At 38.9% G+C, this 21,632-nt stretch overlaps 1 protein-coding gene across 1 annotated transcript; it reads left to right on the top strand.

Moving 5' to 3' along the window:
* Positions 1-372: 372 nt before the first annotated feature.
* PDGFRL (platelet derived growth factor receptor like) lies at positions 373-21,399 on the top strand. Its single transcript, XM_081960065.1, has 6 exons — positions 373-519; positions 2,161-2,455; positions 10,043-10,194; positions 14,587-14,880; positions 18,031-18,170; positions 20,415-21,399. Exons 1-6 carry the CDS (start codon positions 465-467, stop codon positions 20,601-20,603), a joined length of 1,125 nt encoding a protein of 374 aa, XP_081816191.1. The 5' UTR covers positions 373-464; the 3' UTR covers positions 20,604-21,399.
* The last annotated feature ends 233 nt before the right edge of the window (positions 21,400-21,632 follow it).

Here is a 21,632-nt window from a genome sequence, read left to right on the forward strand (position 1 = left end):
AAAAAAACACAAAGATCCACATACTGCCAAAAACATCTATGTGCTTCAAATTAAGTTTTAAAAAAATGTGATAAAAATCTATGTGGTTTATCGTTATAAAACCATTCTAGATATATTTATCTAACGCAATTTCTTACACCAATTCAATGTTGTGAGCAATTGGAAGGGTTGAAGCGCCGTCTCAGCTTTCCCGGGTCATTTCTCTGGCTGCCGCCCTGCTTTTTCCTCGGTGCTCGCCACCCCCGTGAAATTGGGGGCGCCCCTAGGATTCTTGCTGGGTCGGAGAGAGGCTCAGCCTGTCCTGGGAGGCCTGCCCAAGAGTCAGGGGAGGGGGGAAGGCTTGGGGGGCGGGAAAGGAAGGAGCTGCTCCCCCTCTCGGCTGTAGCCCAGTCCCGGATCAGGCGGGGGCTCCGACTGCATCCCTCGTGGCAGGCAGCGAAGAGGCTCCCTCCTCCCCTCCTGCCATGAAGCCTTGGCTCTTGCTCAGCCTTCTGCTCCTGCAGCAAACGCTCCAGAGTGGTAAGTCTCGTGGGGCCCCACTCGCTCTCCTCCTCCGATCTGCAGCCTCGGCTCTTCCTTTCCTACGGGAGGCATTGCCTTAAATGCATGTGTATATCGCCTCCTTCTTTCCCCGCGTTTCAGAATTGACGGGGGTGGGAGGGGGGAGACGGCGATTTCTACCGTGCTAAGAGAGCAAAGGGCGCCCCGGGCTCTCTTGGCCACAGACCCCCCCCTTCCCCCGAGGGGACCCCAGATCCTTTCGGAATTGCACGGGAGCGCCTCTAAGTAATGGAGCCGGACGACTGCAACCTCCGCCCCATTAAAGAATTTAAGGACTTGGAAACTTTTCATTGATGTAGTTGAAAACAGAACTGTGCAAGTAATACCGTGCTTCTCGCTTTAAAACTCTGAATGGCTGCGTTCTGTATCGTTTTAAAGTCCCTCAATACAGCTGGAAAAACGTGCAGCTTACAAATCCACTCCAGCAAGAGAGCCCCTCTCTTCAGGTGACAACAAAAAGGGAAAAGGTGATAGGGAAGGAAGAGGAATTCAAGGAAAAGAAGCATGATATTCGAGGCATGGAAAACAGGGTTCTTAAGGGTTAGGCAGCAGATCTCAGAAAATCTGACATCATCTGGGATTTTGGGAATTGATAGGTAGTGCCTAACAAAATAAAAGTATTCTAATTATTCAGGTTTTATATGCACAAGTTCTAATTATATAGAATTCTAAACTAAACTTCTATATAATCTCAGTGGAGTATTTTTTTGCTATAATTTCACATTCAAAGGGAGAAAACACTTTTATGTTGTTACTTCTCCTGTTTATCCCTAAGGGGTAATTGTTCATATGTGTAAGTTTAATTGAAATCAATGCAACATTAAAAACAGCCTGTCTCTGAATGTCCTAGCTGATGTGGCAGACTTAATTGTGGTTAACAATAAGCTGCTTGCAGTTTAGGCCCATATAAAAACACAAATTTGAAATCAGATTTTTTTTTCTTCCATTCAGTGTACCCATAAGAAAATACAAGAACAGATACATTCCTATATGTTTCTTAGATCACATGAGGTGTTAATACCACTTTATACTGCCTTGATAAGGCCACACGTGGAATACTGCATTCAGTTTTGATTACCACAATGTAAAAAAGATGTGGAGACTCAAGAAAGAGTGCAGAGAAGAGCAACAAAGATGATTAGGGGACTGGAGGCTAAAACATATGAAGAACGGTTGCAGGAACTGGGTAGTTTAATAGAAAGAAGCACTAGGGGAGACATGATAGCAGAGTTCCAATATCTCAGGGGTTGCCACAAAGAAGAGGGAGTCAAGCTATTCTCCAAAGCACCTGAGGGTGGGACAAGAAGCAATGGGAGGAACCTAATCAAGAAGAGAAGCAACTTAGAACTGAGGAGAAATTTCCTGACAGTTAGAACAATTAATCAGTAGAACAACTTGTTTCCAGAAGTTGTGAATGCTGCAACACTGGAAGGTTTTAAGAAGAGATTAGATAACCATTTGCCTGAAGTGGTGTAGGATTTCCAGCCTAAGCAGGGGGTTGGACTAGAAGACCTCCAAGGTCCCTTCCAACTCTGTTATTCTATTCTATTACTAATGTACTGTGTTATCTTTTCTCATCCTGCGCTCTCTTTGTAATAGCTGTCGGTCAAATGGCAAAGAGCAAACGTCCGAAGGAACCTGGAGAGAACCGGATTAAGCCGAGCAACAAAAAAGTCAAAACCAGAACTCCCAAATTAAAAGAAAGAAACTCCACAGAGCCTTCCCCAAAAGCCAGCTCCATAATGACACGAGTGATGGAGAAAGGCCACTTCCAGAAACCCACGGCTACATTAAACCTTTCAACAGGTCAAAGTATAGCGCTTCGGTGCAAAGGGAATAGAATTGAATGGAGCTACCCTCCTTATCTTGACACCTTTCAAGACACCAGGCTTAGGTAAGGCTTGCCAGGTAAAAGAGGATGAAATGGCCCTGAGGCTTCATTGCAATTCTTTCTGAACAAAGCAGACAAATGTGGATGGTCTTGGTCAGGCAAAACACATGAGGCAGATAGAAAATCTGCTTGGTTTAGGAGAGAGCATCTCCCACATAGAATTAGATACAACCCTCTTCCAGGGGCCATGATAACCAGGGATTGGGGGATTATAATCCAATACAACTGGAAGACATCTGGGTGGGAAAGGATCCCAAAGCCTTTCACCTAAAGCAGGGGTGTCCAAACTTGGCAACTTTAAGACTTGTGGACTTCAACTCCTAGAATTCCCCAGCCAGCAGCAGCTGGCTGGGGAATTCTGGGAGTTGAAGTCCACAAGTCTTAAAGTTGCCAAGTTTGGACACCCCTGACCTAAAGCAATGAGAGGTCCTTGGTTTTCTCTGAGCTTGGTTGTTTTCTTGCAGACATTTCATTGCCCAAATTAGGCAATGACTAGTGACTAGCACTGATGATGTTATCTAGTTTGGGTAATGAAACATCTGCAAAAAAACAACCAAGCTCAAGAGAAAACCAAGAACCCCTCATGTCAACCGTGAGCTACAAATATTCTCCTTTATTAGTACCTAAAGAAGGGGTGAAATTCAGCAGGTTCTGACAGGTTCTGGAGAACCGGTAGCGGATATTTTGAGTAGTTCGGAAAACCAACAAATACCACCTCTGCCTGACCCCAGAGTGGGGTGGGAATTGAGATTTTGCAGTATCCTTCACCTAACACATCCACCAAGCCATGCCACGCCCACTCAGCCACACCCAGAGAACCAGTAGTAAAAATTTTTGAATTTTACCACTGATTTAAAGCAACATTTGGGCTGAATGGTGAACAATTGCACCATTCTTTTGGCTTCCTCTTGTTTCTAGCAATCTCAGACAAAGTTAGAAATTTACTATTTCTTTCCTAGTGGGCATGACTGCACCATAAGTCTTGAGGTGCATCACAAACTTCAATATTACAGAGCAGCCATGAGCCACCCCAAACCCCCTTATATTCTAGTACAGCAGGGGTGTCCAAACTTGGGAACTTTAAGATTTGTGGACTTCAACTCCCAGAATTCCCCAGCCAGCTAGAGAATTCTGGGAGTTGAAGTCCACAAGTCTTAAAGTTCCCAATTTGGACACTCCTGTAGTACAGGAAAACATAATTTCTCAGTCCAGTGGCAATACCAGGTACTGTTTAGCAGTTTGAAGGCTCAATCCCATTGAGGGAGAAGGATGTTTTCAGGAATCAAATGTGCTCTTATCTCTGGAGATTCTCAATCATGTAGGTCTTGGTTGTCCCAAAGGTGCTTTTCCAAAAGGCGGTTCTTAGCCAAGAAGTTTCTCCAGTTCTAAATGACCAGGAGCGTTCCATACCCTATTACTCTCTGATTCAGGTGATTCTGAGGACACAGATAAGTTGTCAACCCTCAAGAGTGTTAACAACCAGATGACTGCAAACACTATAAATTCCCCACCAATCAGAACTGAAGAAGTTTCCTGGATGAGAAGCAAAATGTTTTCAATGAAAAAAATCCAAGAAAACCCAGTTGCCTTTTGGAAAAAAAACACAAGTTAAGGCACCCATCTTGCCCGAGGGTCTGACCAGCCCTCCAAATGGAAAGAGTGGTATCAGGTTTTGGCCCCACCCAGTCTGAATGGATACTCCCAGACACCAGTTGGCCAAGAAACATCCTTTTTCAACTCTTATTTGTTGAAAATTCCTATCTTAAGATATGAAGCCAGCTGTTCTTATGAAGCCAGCTGTTCTTATTTCAACTGGAAATGTTCTTTTCATGAGTGTTTTGTAAAGAAGGTCAGTGCTAAGATAGGGTTTTACTTTTTAAGGAATGAGCTATCACTCTGGGGAAAATTAAATTTAGGCTTTAACTGTAGAATTCATGACCAACCTTACTGGATGAATTTCTTTTTCTTGATTTGGCATTGCTCCTGCACCACACTAATGGCAAGGAACTATTGCCACCAATGGTAAGGAACTATTTAATGCAAATCACAGAATTGTAATTGAAGAATTAAATATGTCCAGACATTTGAAATTGATGATAACAGCCCCCATGTTAGCAGAAACATACAATTTTAAAATCTCTTCTAAATATGAACAGAAAGAGGACCAGTTTGTGTTGGGGACAAGCACAACAGGAAAAGGACATTTCTATACCCCTATTTCTCAATGGGTGAGAATATATTTCTTACCCTGCTGAACAGTTTTGTAGAATAGTGCCAGGCTTCAGCTGACAGTTGCACTGGAGGCACCTTTAAAAGTTCCAAGAACCAAAAATTTGTAACAACTAATATTTGTTGAAGAAAGTTAGTAAGCCATGATGAGAAATGATAGAAGTGCCATGATTCAAGAATAATCTCCCCCCCCCCCTTTTATTCCTCCATCCCTATCTCTCCTTCCCTCCCTCCCTACCTCTATCTCTCTTAATCACCATTATCCTATTTTGGGGGCAGGCTGGCCTATTTCTATCTTCTCTCTCTCTATTTTAGCAACTATTAGGCAGGACATGTTTTAAATCCTCTTACTAGACTTTGTATAACAGGTGTGAAAGTTCAGAGCAAAAAAGAGTAATGTTCTTTTCAAGCTGCTTCAGACATAGGTCCTGGTGAATAGGTGTAAAACTGACTCCTATAGGAATGAAATTTTCTGAGCAACTCAAGAATATTCTGTTGTGTCTTTGAAACCTGCAGATATTCTAAGGTGATTGAGTGGTTTTTCCTTCAGTAGTAAGTATACTCAGTGACCAGCAAGACAATAAGGGAAATAAAATACAATAAAAGTACAAATATAATACAAATAAAAATGAGATAAAATAAAAATAAAAGCCCAAAATGAAATAGAGAGAAAAAACTAGGGAGTAAAAATATCAACAGTGTCAGCGTAAAACCAGTATTTTCCTTATGATTGAAATAGCAGCTAATAAAAACTTAATATTCTATTTCTAGCATTTACCTCAAAGGGAAATTAACTCTATTAATGAGAGGTATTAAAAGGGCAGAAGTTATAGTATCATAGAAGAGACAGTTTAAAAATGTGGGTAAGGATTTCAGGCAAGAATGGATTCTCTAAAGAGGATCTTGTGAACCTCCATTATTCCTATGGAAAACATAATCTCTGAAACAGCATTCTAGAAAAAATGGACTGTCCCATACTGACCACGTCAGGTTGCTTTCACCTCATACAATCATGTTCTAGGAAATGGCAAACCCACTCTCCAAACATCCAGCTTAACATGGTCTGGAGGAAGAACGGAGGTGAAGTTTTTTTTTTCTTTTTGGTTCTGTTTGTTCTTGGCATAATACATTTTCCATATTCCATGCCTAATTATTTAATGCAATAATATGGTCTGAGACAGTAAACAATATTTATGTTACTAATGAAAGCAGATGAAAACCTTTGAAGAACAACTACAAACATCATATATGTTTAAAATTAATATTTTTAGAAAATAGGGACAGCAATAGATTTATTTCTTTATTTAATTTATATCCTGCCTTTATTATTTTAACAAATAGCTGAAAGTGGCAAACATATACAACACACCTTCCGCCTCCTATTTATCACAAGAACAACCATGTCAGGTGAATTGGGCTGAGAGCAGGTGTAGGATTCAGCCGGTTCGGACTGGTTCAGGCAAACCAGATGCTAATTTTACATCTGGTTCACCGAACTAATATTTGAAAGGACTGTCTGGCCCTGCCCACCCTGCTCTGCCTCTCCCAGAAGTCTCCAGAAGGCCCTTTTTGGATGCCAGGTAAGAGCAGGGCTCGTGTGAATGCTCTGGGAGGGTGAAAAACAGGCCTCCCAGAAGTCCAGAAACTGTTTCTGGCCTCTGAAGGACCTCTGGGGCCCGGGGGAGACTGTTTTCGACCTTCTGGAGGCTCGAAGAAAGACTTCGGAGCCTGGGGAGGGTGAAAACACCCCCACACACCATGGTTCAGGAGGCCAAGTAGGCCATGCCCACCATGGGCACGCCCACCTAGCAACTGGGCAGAGAACCAGTTGCTTAAATTTTTCGATCCCATCCCTGGCTGAGAGAGAGGGACTAGCCCAAGGTAGCCTATCTGGCTTGAATGGGTTTTGCATACTACAACTCACAGGGTCTCACTTTATAGCCTCTTGCCTTAAACCATTAAACCAAACGGGGTCTCTTTGTAAAACTCTTTGCAGCATCTCTTTGTAAAGCTTTTGTATATTTGTTTATTTAATATACATGGCTGCTCATTTTACAAATACAGCTCTGGAAGGCAGACAATACATTAAAATAATAATAAACGATATTAGCAGAATTAAAAATACAGCCATGGTCACAGGGGATGACTCCAACAAAACCATGGACAGAAATTTTTCAGTAGAGCATTCTTATAGTATTATTCCTCATCTTCTCCTTTTCTTTGAAGCTAAATTAGCCGGAAAGCAGATCTAAAGTAAATTAAATTACTGTCTTGCTTCAGATCTAAAGTAAATTAAATTACTGTCTTGCTTCAATATATGTGCTTCAGTCAAGGGAGTTATTGTTATTTCATAAAAACATAAATATGAGCCAGAACATGTAGATCTTTTCCAAAGTGTTGTACTAATGGTATGTAGACCTTCATCATATCAAAACCAAAGAAATCATTGTCCCAAAGGTGCTTTTCAAGAGACAACTGGACTTTCTTGTTTTTCTTTAAAGATGTTTCGCTTCTCATCCAAGAGGTTTCTTCAGCTGATGACCTGAAGAAGCTTCTTGGATGACAAGCAAAACATCTTCAGAGAAAACCAAAGTTCAGTTGCCTCTTGAAAAAGCACCTTTGGGACAACCATGACCTGGAGGACTGAGAATCTCCATAATCAAAGAAATCATTAATATTTCTGAATGGATCTCCAGAGGGATCTATGGTTTATTTTGCTGTTAACTGAGCTATAGCATAATGGATCACTAGATGGCAGATTTCACCTATAATACTAATCAAGTCTGCCTTCAACTGGAGGGAATGAACCTAAAACAACTTTGCCTATTTGATGCCTACTTGGTGGTGGAGCTGCCAGAAATTCCAGCAAAGGACCATATGGTTTAGTGATTCTCAAAGTGACCATTATTCTAGGAGGGATTTAAATGCTAAGGGCACAAATCCAGTGAATATTAGCCAAGATTACCAGCAATTGAAAGAGATGGGAATTACATTTTTCTGTCTTGTGTGTAAGTCCTATTGATTTAACAGGAATTCAATTTTAATTAATTTTCTTCTGGAATGTGCCTACTGACATTGCTCTAGGCAATAGAATAGAATTTTTTATTGGTCTTTGCTGCATATACTCTCAGTATACATAAAGAAAAATAAAATACATTCATCAAGAATCATAAGATACAACACTTAGTGATAATCATAGATTACTAATAAACAATCAAAACATACTAGGAAACAAATAAAAAAATATAAATTGTAAAGATACAAGCAACATGGTTATAGCCATAAGTGGGAAGAGGTAGGTACTAGGAAGGATGAGAAGAAGAATAGTAATACAGTCTTATTAGATAATTTGACAGTGTTGTGGGAATTAGTTGTTTAGCAGAGTGATGGCATTCGGGAAAAAACTGCCCTTGTGTCTTGTTGTTCTGGTGTGCAGAGCCCTATAGCGTCATTTTGAGGGTAGAAGTTGAAACAATTTATGTCCATGATGTGAGGAGTCTGTAGATATTTTCACAACCCTCTTTTGACTTGTGCAATAAACAGGTCGTCGGTGGAAGGCAGGTTGGTAGCAACTGTTTTTTCTGCCGTTCTAATTATCTGTTGAAGTCTGTGTCTGTCTTGTTTGGTTACAGAGCCAAACCAGACAGTTATAGAGGTGCAGATGACAGACTCAATCATTCCTATATAGAACTGAATCAGCAGCTCTTTGGGCAGTTTGATCTTTCTGAATTGGCGCGGAAAGAACATTCTTTGTTGTGCTTTTTTGATAATGTTTTTGATGTTAGGTGTGCATTATAAGCCTTAAGATATGATAGAAACTAGAAACTTGAAGGACTCTACTGTTGATGTTGTGTTGTCTAGTATTGTAAGATGTGGTGGCATAGGAGGGTTTCTCCTAAAATGTACCACCATTTCTGTGGTTTTGAGTGTATTTAGTTCAAGATTGTTCTGGTTGCACTACAAGGCTAGTTGTTAAATCTCCTATTTGTATGCAGATTCGTTGTTGTCTCGAATGAGACAAATCACTGTTGTATCATCTGCAAACTTCAGTACTTTAACAGAGGGATTTTTTGAAATTGGTGTATAGAGAGAAGAGAAGTGGAGAGAGCAAACAGCCCTGGAGGGCTCCTATGCTAATTGTACAGGTATCTGATGTGATTTTGCCTAGCTCTACCTGCTGCTTCCTGTCTGTTAGGAAGCAATACTTGCAATGTTACAATGCTATACCTTTACCGGTTCCTGAATTTTTTTTGTCTTAGTAGACATTGATTTTGCATTTATCCAAAGGGCTGATTGTATCAGTTGCATATACTAGACAAAGAGTTGCAACAAATGGTGCAACAAAACTGAATTTCTTGCATTTGTCATTTTTACAAAAGGGCTCTGAAAATAAATGTTGAAGTACAATTCTCATTTGTACTTTGCTAAAATGTTGCTGATGGAAACTTAAATTCATCCATATCTGGACAGGCATGTATAAAAGCATTTCAAATGAATGTTGGTTTCAACTGTCTATGATAACGTACTTTGTAACTATCTGTCTTTTTAAATACATAGTTTGTAAAAGAATAACTGGAGTCGATGTACGTGCTGAAAAATTAGATTTTTTAAACCAAGAAATTAATAATGTTTGCAATTTGACGTATATGCAGGTTCAGACATTGTAGTAACTCATTAATGCTGATCTTGTATCATCTAAGGTCATTCTAGCCATATTTAAAAGATTCTGCTAATACATGTAATCAAAATTCCCCAGGCACAATTGAATCTCTATAATGTAGTTATTGTCTACTGACTATCAGTCATGTGTCCTGCAAATATGGATCCATTAACTTCTATTACATTATTTATTCCTTAGCTCGTTCCACAGTTTTATATCTGTCCTTTTGCCATCTTTGCAGAAGATGCATCTTTCCAGTTTTCCAGAAGTTGTAAATAGGCACTTTGAAAAATATCCTTTTTACTGTCTTTGCTTGACATCATCTACCCTTTCTAGATTGAATGTACGAATGCTAAATTGTCTGATAGCTTCTGCCAATTCAGTCATTCAGATAGTTATATGCTATTTTTCTTCAATACTATATAAAATCAATGATAGCTATTTTGGTCTATCTGTAGCACTACAGTGGGAATGTGGGAATATATCATTCCTGTTTATACTGAAAGTCTGGTACCTCAAGAAAAGTGAAAATACTAACAACGTCAAATGGTTTTCCTACCAATTTTTGTTCCACTTTTTAACTCATTTATAGAAGTGGATTAAATTTATAGAAGGAAAATCAAAATAATCAAACAAGGCAAGAAAGGAATCTAAGATCTGCGCCAGAAGCTGAAGTAGTCATTTGTCTCTGTTTTTGCTAGCATCAAGCAACATGAAAGGTACAGTCAGCTGATCCTGGAAAATGCCACTGCAGCAGACACCGGTGAATATAGTTGCTGGCTCCTGCTATGCAAAGGCTACAATTGTAAGAAGGATGCGTCAAAAAGAGGTTCAACGTACATATTTTTTGCAGGTAATAAACTGGGTAACAATTACCAAAGAAACCAGGATTATTTCTGTTTTTCCCTCTCAAATATCCATCTGTCCACTTCTAGAGGTCTGGTCTATCATCAGGTTGTCACAGTTGAAACTACACCTTTCTTTTTCTTAGATACACTCACTTAGCATATTGCATGAATAGAAATGATGAAAACGTGCCTCTGGATTTACCAGTTTACGATATACAACATATGCTTTCTGATTTCCAACAATAACAGCACAAAAATGTTCCTTTCCTCTCTTGACCAAATTATACTGCTGGGGGGAAAAAAGATTGAGTCAGCAGGAGTGGGGGTTTGGACAGAAAGATTCTAAATTTCATTTTTCATGCTTAAAACAAATTTCTAGTCTCATTTTTTGTTACTGCTTTGGGATTTGTACTAGGCCAGTGATGGCAAACCTTTTAGGCACTCCCAAACTGGAAGGTGCACACATGCCAGAGTGCCAGAAACCTGCTGATCAGCTGACCAGCGCACATGCACGCCTCAGAAACCCGACAACCAGCTGGTGGGGGCGCATGCACATGTTGGAAACCAGACAACCAGCTGGCTGAGCTAGGGCGATGGCACGCGTGCCCACAGAGAGGGCTCTGCATGCCACCTCTGGTATGTGTGCCATAGGTCCCCATCATGGTATTAGCTTATGGACCTTAGCCATCTGGTAAAACACAAAGCAAAACAAAGCCGATCCTGGGAATCTAAAGTCTGCTCACATTGTTTTAGAGGGAGGGAGAGAGGGAAGGGAGAGGGAGAGAGAGAGAGAGAGAGAGAAAAGAAGAAGAAGAAGAAAAGAAGAAGAAGAGGAAGAAGAAGAAGAAGAAGAAGAAGAAGAAGAAGAAGAAGAAGAAGAAGAAGAAGAAGAAGAAGAAGAAGAAGAAGAAGAAGAAGAAGAAGAAGAAGAAGAAGAAGAAGAAGAAGAAGAAGAAGAAGAAGAAGAAGAAGAAGAAGAAGAAGAACAACAACAACAACAACAACAACAACAACAACCTTGTCTACCTAATTAAACAACCATTTGAATAGTCCATGCCAGGCATGAGCTGGTCCAACCACATATCTTTCAACATTTCCTCAAAAAGATTTGGCCAACTTCAGTCACTTAACCTTTTCTTTGTTATAATACTGGAAGAACCTCTAGACCAGTGGTTCTCAACCTGTGGGTCGGGACCCCTTTGGGGGTCGAACGACCCTTTCACAGGGGTCACCTAAGACCATCGGAAAATACATATTTTTGATGGTCTTAGGAACCGAGACACCAATTTTATGGTTGGGGGTCACCACAACATGAGGAACTGTATTAAAGGGTCGCGGCATTGGGAAGGTTGAGAACCACTGCTCTAGGAAGTAATATAATCCAATCTTAAATTTCATTCAATTCCTTAAATATTTAGCAGATACATTAACCAGAACGAGCAGCAAATGTTCATCAAATATTCATTGTTTGTTTTTTCAAACCAGACCTGCTTTCACTTGATACATTACAGGAGGTTTTTGAAATGAGGCGGTTTTAAAAACCTCTGATGGGGAAGCTGCAGTTCTGAGGAAACCATGTGGAATAAAGGACTCACATTGGGGTTGTAACTATGGCTTGCAAGGCATCACTAAAGCCTATTTCTTTCATCACTATTGCATTGCCTTTCTTCTAGATCAATAAACTTGAAGAACTGGTGTCCCATAGGTTAAAAAACTTATTGTAGGTTAACAATGCATGCACACACACAAAATGACACACACACACAAACACACACACAAACCTTCTCACTTCTCTAAAATTACAAAACAGGATTAATCAAGGACCAGACAGGACATAATAACTGGCAGACTGTTGCAAGCAAGTCAAGCCTGAAAGTTGCCTTTGAATGTGAAAGTAGTAGACATTTATGTCCCTGAGATATAATAGGCATTTTGCCCATGGTTGGTCACTAAATTAGAAATGCTACTGTTTAGGATATCTGAAAATTTTGCTGTATCCTCAGATTTAATGTTGATTTCATTAAGATTTAATCCTCAAATGTAATGTTTAACACTGCCCAGAGTCTATGGACTCTTGTCGGTATTAAACATTAAAATGACTAAGAACAATCTTAAAAACTAGAAAAGATTATGTGCATCCAGAGAAAAGAATTCCAATTGACACAGAAAATATTTAAAGGACTCACCACCTAGCTTACCGTAAGATCTGAGGATACAGCGAAATTTTCAAAGATACCCAAAACAGTAGCATTTCTAATTTAGCAACCAACCATGGGCAAAATGCCTAGCTAGTATATCTCAGGGATATATTTATATAGATTATATAGACTGGGCAGTATTAAACATTAAAATTACTAAGAACAATCTTAAAACTGGAAAAGATGATGTGCATCCAGAGAAAAACAATTCCAATAGTCATAGAAAATCTGTTTGTTAAATTTTCATCCACTACTATTGACTTGCTCTCAGTGCTTTGGAGAATAGGTTGACCCTTTCCTCTCTATGATAGCCCCTGAAATATTGGAAGACTGCTATCATTTTACCCCAGCCCTCCTCTTTGTTAACTATTCCCAGTTCCTGCAACCATTCATTGTACAGTTTCACCTCCAGCCCCCTAATCATCTTTGATGCTCTTCTCTGCACTTTTTCTAGAGTCTCAACATCTTTTTTATACTGTGGTGACCAAATATGGATGCAGTTTTCCAAGTGCAGATTACTTATGCAGTATAAATTAAGGAGAAATGTCCTGTTACTGTTTCACATAATCTTGATATAATCCTTCTGTTGATGTAGCCTAGGACCGCATTTGCCTTTTTTGCAGCTCTGGCACACCACTGGGTCACATTTAAGCGGTTGTCCAGTGATTGTTCTAGAACCCTCTTACAGTTACTGCTGTTGAACCAGTTAGTACCTGTTTCTATACCTGTGCATTTGATTTTTCTTGCCTAAGTGTGATGAATATGTTAGTCTGACTCTTGGCGATTCTATGGGCCAGGTCTTTCCACATCTTCTGATCTTGCACTATTCTTTGAGTTGTACTATGCTCTGATTGGTGTCAGGTCTGATAGTGTCCAGCCACCATGTTCTTTGACAACCAGGTTTTCTTTTACTGCTAATCCTTCCAAACATTTCTCCAGTGAATTCCAAAATAAGTGAGACACAGTTTCGTGATTTTGCTTTTTAGCGATATGTCTGGTGTTATGCGCTCCAGTACTTGTTTGTGAGTCACATTTGCTGTCCAAGAAATAGGAGAAGGAGTATGCAGGAGCCTACTCCAGCACATCTCAGATGAGTCCATTTTCTTCCTGTCCAACTTTCACAGCCATAGGTAGCTTTTGAGAACATAATACAATGAACTAACCTACATTTGGTTGCCAAGCTGACGTTCTTGCTTTTCCTTATTTGGTTCATGTTCATCATTGTTGTACAACCCAGTGAAATCCAACATTTTATTTCTGTGGTGCATTGACTGGTTTGAGCTATCTGCAATCCTAAGAAAGTGAATTTTTCCCCATATTCTATCTCTTCACCACTAGACAGTTACTGGTTCACAGCCTGGGGGTTGGGGACCTCTGTTTTAAAGTGTTGGCTAACCCTCCCAGTTTGGTGTTATCTTCAAATTTGTTAAGTTCCCTTTCTGTCCTCTCATCTAAAATGTTTATGAAGATGTTGAAGAATACTGGGCCTAAGATAGCATCTTCAGGTATCCATTGCATGCTTCCCTACATGTAAATGTAGTTCCATCGAAGACTAGACATTGAATGCAGTTGGTCAGCCAGCTAGTCACAAGTCTGTCCACATTTTACTGTCTTACCAAGAAGCAAGCTGTGGACTAGTTTGTCAAATGCCTTACTGAAGTCCAGGTATGCTATGTCCACAACATTTTGTGGGTCCACTATTTTAGTCACTTTGTCAAAGAATACGGTGTTTGCCTGGCATGATCTATTTCTGACAAATCCACATTGGCTTCTAGTAACAGTTTTGCTTGTTTCTAGGTTTTTGCAGATCCATTGCTTGATTATCTTTTCCAGGATCTTTTAAGGTATTGATGTCAAGCTGATTGGTCTGTAGTTTCTTGGCTCCATTTAGCCCCCACCCCACCCCAATTGTTGAAGACTAGAAATGCATCACCTGTTCCCTTTTAAAGAAATATACCATTAAATATTACTAGATATTTATTGTTAATAAAATTCAGAATTGTATGTAATTACTTTCTTATGCAGAAATTTGAGCTGACCTGCCGTTCATCCATCCGTATATCTTCTTTCTTTCATATCTCTCCCTCCCTCCCCACCCTCTTTCTCATCTATCTACCTATCATCCATTCACCTATCCTTCTATATACCAACCAACCCTCCCCCCCCTACAATAATACATTGGATTGCTTCTTTATACAGATAAAGAAGAGTTCTTTGTTCCTGCTCCCAGCTATTTTGAAGTGGTCTACCTCAGCCCAGATAAACCTGCTGTGATCCCTTGCCGAATCACCAACCCATCAGCAAAAGTAACTCTGCACCAAGAGTTTCCAGCAGAAGAGATCAAAGTGGATGGAACCAACATTATATATGACGCCAAGAAAGGGTTTATCTACCAACATCCAACCTCTGATCAGAAAGGAGTGGTTTATTGCAAAGCTGAATCACAGGGGACACCTCAGATTTCTATTAAATACCAATTGCTTTATGTGGAAGGTAAGTTAATTCCAAGAGACTTGGTGCGCAGTAGAATACTATCACTGTTATTCAGTCGAAGCAGTAAGAAGTCACATTTTGGCTATGTTTTCTTTTCTTTTTCCAGATTTTTTTTATTTTTTTTAATTCTCTTATATACCATTTTAAATATACATTCACATAATTATTTTTCTTCTTGACATTTATCATTCTTATACATTTGTTATTCCATTTTATATGTTATAATATACATATACAGTTTGGGTTGTTTTGTTTACCATCCCTTCCTCCTGTTGTAACATCACCTTATTTTCCCTTTCTTTTCTCCCTCCCTCCCTTCTCTACTTTCCTCCTTCCTCCTCTCCTTTCCCTTCTTTCTTCCCCTACCTTTCTCCTACTCCTACTCTTCCTCTTTCCCTACCTAGCCTCTCTCCTTCTCTTCCTCTCCCTTCCATCCTCCTCTCCTTACTTCTTTCTTCTTTCCCCTATCTTCCTTTCATTTTCTCCTCCTCTCTCTCTTTCTTTTCCATTATTATAGGTGTCTCTTTCGGGTCTCAGTTTGTTTCCTTGCGATGATATTTCGGCAAACACAAATGTAATTAGTATCGTTTCTTGTTCCCTTATCTTCGCTAATCTATCCTAATTATATTTCCCCCCCTTTATATCTCTCTATTATTTATATACTTATGTATTTAATATTTTATTTTCTGTTTTCCCCTTCTTCCCCCCCCCCTTTCCATTGAACAGTGTATCGCCTGGGTTCTGTTATCTTCTAACTACTTTCTTTTCTACTTTCCTTTCTCTAGCCAATCATAAAACCTTCCCCATGTCTTGAAGTACTCCGATTCCTCTTTATTCTTTATTTTCATTGTCAACCTGATCATCTCTGCACAATCTAATATCTTTTTTACTATCTCTTCATCTGTTGGTAGCTTATTTAATTTCCAATTTTGCTGCTGTAGTTACATGTATAATCAAATAGGTAGCCTCTTTGTTAAATTTCTCTGGGATAATACCTAGTAAAAATATCTCTGGTCTAAATTCTATTTCTTGTTGTAACATTTTCTTTAACCATACTCTTATCTTAGTCCGCTTCTGCACATGTCTACCAGATATGATAATAAGAACCTATTGTTTGTTGACACTTCCAACATTTCGCTGATTTATCTTTAAACATCTTTGCTCATTTTTCCGGTGACGTGCCATCTATAAAACATTTTGTATAAGGTTTTTTTGTAAGCTGTTGACATGGTTAATTTCCCATAGTTGTTGCCACTTTTCTAACTCAATCGTGTAACCAAAATTCCTTGCCCAGATTACCATTGTCTCTTTAACCACTTCTTCTAACCTAGTTCTTAGTAGGTAGCTAAATAGTTTCTTAATTATTTTTTCTTCTGTTCCCATAAGAACCTTATCCAACTCCGAACTTCCTAAGTTGAAACTGTATTCCCTTTTATCTTTTTCATATCTTGATTGTATTTGCAATTGTGAAAACCATCCTATGTTAATCCCTTGTTTTTCTAATTCTTGTTTTTGTTTTAGTTTCCCCCTTTCTATTAAGATATCTTTGTATCTAATGATATTTTCCATACTACTAATATTTGGATGTGTCAATGCTCCCATCGTTGAGCACCACATTGCTATGTTTTCTTGATGTGGCCACAAGGAATTTAAAATGACGGAATTACTGTATATCATGCAAATGGGTAGACTGATTTTGATAGTTTCTCTGAGTTCCTATTTTAATTTTCCTGCGGAAAACACATGAAATTACAGGTGCCAGGTTTTGGAGGTCTGCCACCAAGTGACAGTGTAATTTTGAGATTCCAAGGTACAAAACAGATATGGGGATTACATGGGAGGAATACAAGCCATGACACCCATCTAATTTATCTTAACAATAGCTCTTGTTGTAGACATAGCAGGGAGTGAAGCATGGAACCAAATAAAAATCAGGAGTCCTGTCATAGCACCTTTTCCAACTAACAACATTTAACCCTTTGAATGAAATTTGTTAATCAAAAAAGTGATAAAAAATTAGGCTCACTGAGTTATGCCCTTAAGAAGTAATTTTATGGCCTCTTGCCAATTAAGCTTTGTTACTGCATACGCATTTGTAGTTCACAATTCAGCTCATTAGATACAATGGTGTGGTCTTGAGAAATGAGCATGAGTTGTGCAAAGCTTCCAGTAGAGGTGTTTTGCAAAGCACAGTCATGTAAATGATTTTTTGAAATTTAAAGAAGCCACCCTTGGAAGAGTTATGTGCCTACTCTGAAGTCTGTCCACTTACCAGGCTTCTATTTTTTATATACAGCATACTTCTGCTGTAACAGTCCTTAAAGCAATCATGTTTTGGAACATGCTTTGTATAGGTCTGTCATTTATATCCAAAGACATTCTTTAAGGGAGGAAAAGGGATATGATGGAAAATGTGAAAGTCCAAGTAAATAATGACTATTAAAAAAAAGTGTCAGGCACAGAATTGCTATGTGCTTATACAATAAGGGCACAGTTTATTGCCTAAGTACCCCCAGTAGTATAGATCAGTAGAGGTAGTCCCCCACTTATGACAGCAATTGGGACCGGAATTGCCATCACTAAGCAAGATAGTCATAAAGCATGATGTCATGCAATTGTATAACTTAGTAATGGTAATTCTGGAAGTCCTGATTGCTATCTTAAGAACCGTTGCTTGTCTTTAAGCAAGAACCTTACATGACCGCAACTCCCAAATTCCTTCCAACCTTCCCAGTGACTTTGTGGGAAGCCAGCAGGGAAGATCAGAAATCAGGATCACATAATTGCGAGGATGCTGTGAGGGCCAGAACTCAAAGCACCGGTCATAAGTCCTCCTTGATCAGCCTTGTTGCAACTTTGAAAGGTCACTGAATGAATGGGTGTAACTCAAGGACTACCTGTATAACCAGTCCTGAAAGAAGGATTATTAAAATTCCAGAACTGTTTACTAGATTGGTGAACCAACAGCCACCTAATAATCTTTTTATGCACAAGGTAAGAATGTAATAATTGAAAATACATTCCAGTTGTTCCATTCTTGTCTTGTGAAACCCAATTTTTAATCTATGTGAATATAATGGGGCCATCTTCAAAGCAACCTCACTTTACTTTTCTTCTTTTCATTTTGTCTTATCTTTTGCTTTGAACTAGTTCCTTATGGACCTCCTTCAACTACAATCAAAGCATCATCCAATAAATTGCGGGGCGGCAGTGACGTTAAGGTTTTGTGCACAGTTTTGGGGCAACCAGATGTAGAAGTGGAATTTAATTGGATATATCCAGGACAAGAGGTATGTACCGTAGGTTTTGTTTTCTTCGCATATTAAGGTCTAAATTGGAACATTATATATGTATTACTATGCGGAAGAATTTTAGATAATTGTGGAACAAAGCAATTAGCTACAGAAATATATTCAATTGTTACAAGAGATTTCAACCATTTTATGAAATACACATGAAGTTGAATATTAACCTATGTTTCCATTACTCGAAGCTTATTTAGATAGATTATTTAATATAAACAAATTGGCTACCCCTGTTTTAGACAAAGCTTAGAAGGCGAAAAATGTTAGAAAAGGGAACAGATAGGCAGCATGATTGCAACTCCAATGTAGAACTGGCAGTCAAAATTAGGATATGCAAAATTAGATTATGCTAGTGTTTCATAATTAAGAAGTCTTACTGGAAATTATCTTTGAAGTTCCCCAACAATTATTTTCTTACAGAAAAAAGTTTCTTTGCCAACACATAAAATGTTGCATGTTTATTGTGGAATTCTTGGTGCTCTTTGAACTTGATTGCTTTGGTGCAGACATTTAATCAGTGTGTAGCACTAATGATGTTACCTAATTGAGTAATGACATGTCTGCAAAAAAAACAACCAACCACATAAAGCATCTAGGACCCCACACTTCAATATATGAGTTACATATATTCTTTTCTAGGGATTTTTTATTGCTTAAGTCAATTCTTTTGCATTTTATTCTTGATTACCATATTTTTCGGAGTGTGAGACAACCTTCCTCCTCCTCCCCCCAAAAGAGGGTGAAATAGACCCACCTGCCCACCCCCACCCTTCAGCTTCCGCACATCACATTTTTGGGCAGTTCCAGTCAGCGGGGATCCTCACCCACTTGGATTTTGATAATGAACTTTTTATCCATTTAAAACAAAGCCTATCACCCTACGCGTATTTAATTGGAGAGAGTGGGGTGGGATTGGGGATGGTTTTCATGGGGGCAAAAGAGGGACTTTGCACCGAAGGCTCCACTTCTGAGACGCCCCCGTCTTCCTCCCTTTAACCGTAGGCATTGAAAGCCTGACCCGATAGAGACGCAGCACTTCAGTCCTCCTGGACTCTGTCATCTCGTAAACATGCTGCCCTGCGCCTTTGCTGCCTTGATGGAGCCTGATTCCCAAAGCGGCCTTGAAAGCGGGAGGTCGGGACTTGTTTGGCAAAGGGGGCGCTGCATGAGAGGCGTAAGACAGTTGCCGCTGTCGACAGTTGCCGACAGTTATCCCCATTGCCTGGAATGCCTTTGTGTCAGCACCAATGTGAGCATTCCAAAGGACAGGAAAATGGCGGAAAGGAAACCGGTGTCATGGGCATTTGATTTCCCATTTAACCATCACTTTAATGACAGAGCTGCTGGTCCCAATTGTGATGTCTAAGTGAGGACTACCTGTCATTGTATTTGAGCAAGGAAGTACAGTTCCTCTTTAGACTTCCTGCCTGAATGTGTGGAGTCTGCAAAGAAGAAACAATAGAACAATTACTATAACCTAATTTCTTACTCTTTACAGAAAGACTGCTGTTGGATTTACAATATTTACAGTAAATCATGTAAAATCAAGAGATGCAAACTTGAATACTGACGTTCAAAATTAAGCAATCTATCTGGCAGGAATGCAAGGGAGATCAGTCTTAAACTGTCTCATATATTTCTTCCAAATCTGAAGCCTAATATGAATTACTTAAAAAATAAATAAAACATAAATAAATAAGAAGGCATTTGTCAAATCATCTGCCTTAACTTGGCTCTTTTATTTGTTGTAATTCAGGTTAAAGCTACAGTGTATGTTTTAGATTAGTACAAAATAAAGTTTGCAAATCAAAAGAGGTGGGATTTTTGTGTGTGCAGAATTCTACCCCTTGTAATGTGTTGTTTGTCAGGGGAAATTTCACCCTGAGCTAACGAGGTCTAGAATCGACGGCTTTCCAAACAGCATATCTTCAGAAAAAGCGAAAATAAAAACCCGAGAACATGTTCTAATGAAAACAAGCTTTAATATAAAAATAAGAAAATAAACAAATCTATCTAATTGTTACATTTTGGCAAGAGCAAATTATCGTCCACCTTCTTGGCAGACGAACAGAAGAACAAAAAAAAAATCTCTGGAATGTGTGATGTATATGAAACGTGTTAAGAAGCATGCACAGTAAATCATTGCTGATAAGGGCCATGACCTGCGCAGTAACTATTCAGTTCAGCTAGCAAACAATTAACGCAGTGACATTGTTTTCATCTTTTTAGTATAAAAGACCAGTAAATATCCAAGACTCTTGGAGGCTGATTGATAGAGGAGTTGGTCATACTACAAGAATCTCTGAGAGCATTATTACTGTTGAAGATCTGGAAACCATTGATGCTGGAAACTATGTATGCGTTGCTCAGAATCTTCGAGGACAAACCACAGTAGCTACTCAGGTTGAACTGATCTGAAGTCTCCATGCAGATGGAACAAGAAATAAGACTGTCTAGTTTCTGACCACCTTTAAAACTGGAACTGGAAATACATGGGACCAAAATCATAATATATTGAATTTTATATACATTAAAAATGAGCATATCAATATAAAAGAGGCTGGAAACCAATATAGTACAAGCATTTCAAAACTTTGCTGCAGGAAGGAAATGTATGGTTCAGAATTTGCTTCTATTGTTCACGCCCTAGGTTGCTTTAGAGATGTCACCATTGAGCATCCGCCTTTGCATAGCTCTTGCCGTATTTTCACGATAGAAATGTTGGCCTACTTTACAGAGCGTGTTGTAAAGGTTTACACAATAATATATCACTACAAAGCACTGAACCTGATGATAATTTCATATTTGTGTGTATTTGTGTCTACGTATGAATTATACATATTCAAACCTTTTTCTCCAACAATAATTTGGAGAGTTATTAATTCTTAGATGATAATATAGTATGAATATGCAATATTTTAGTTACGTTCCTTATGCTTGCTTACAACAAAAGCAAGCAAATACACACCTTAAGGTTTATCGATCAAGAACATGTTTCTTAATAGTTTATTTCCTTATCAAAATATTATGTATCCATTGCCACCCATTCCCAAGTGGAATTTGTTCTTAGTTAAAATAGCTTTTCTATTTTATACTATGAATTTTAACAGGTCTTGTTGGATGGACATGATGCTTTAGGTAGCAGCATTTTAACTGATGTGGTGTCTTTAAAAAAAATTACATATATTGAATAAACTGTTTTTCAAGTTTCAGAGCAATTGGTGTTTACCGATTATGATGTAATCTGACATTCTTGCTGAAATGGTGAATGGCGAATGATGCAGCTTTTAACTCGTCTGTTCCTCCCTTGGCGCTAGTATGCCATTTTTAGATCTTTTGCTAAATTCTAAAAATAATTAGAACTGTATTAGATTTAATCATACACACAGATGTGGTTGTGCCTATGATCAAATAATTTTGCTCTAATCTTCCTAGAAGATAAATAGT

The sequence above is a fragment of the Natrix helvetica genome, assembly GCF_964273705.1.
Source record: "Natrix helvetica genome assembly, chromosome: 7".
NCBI lineage: Eukaryota > Metazoa > Chordata > Lepidosauria > Squamata > Natricidae > Natrix > Natrix helvetica.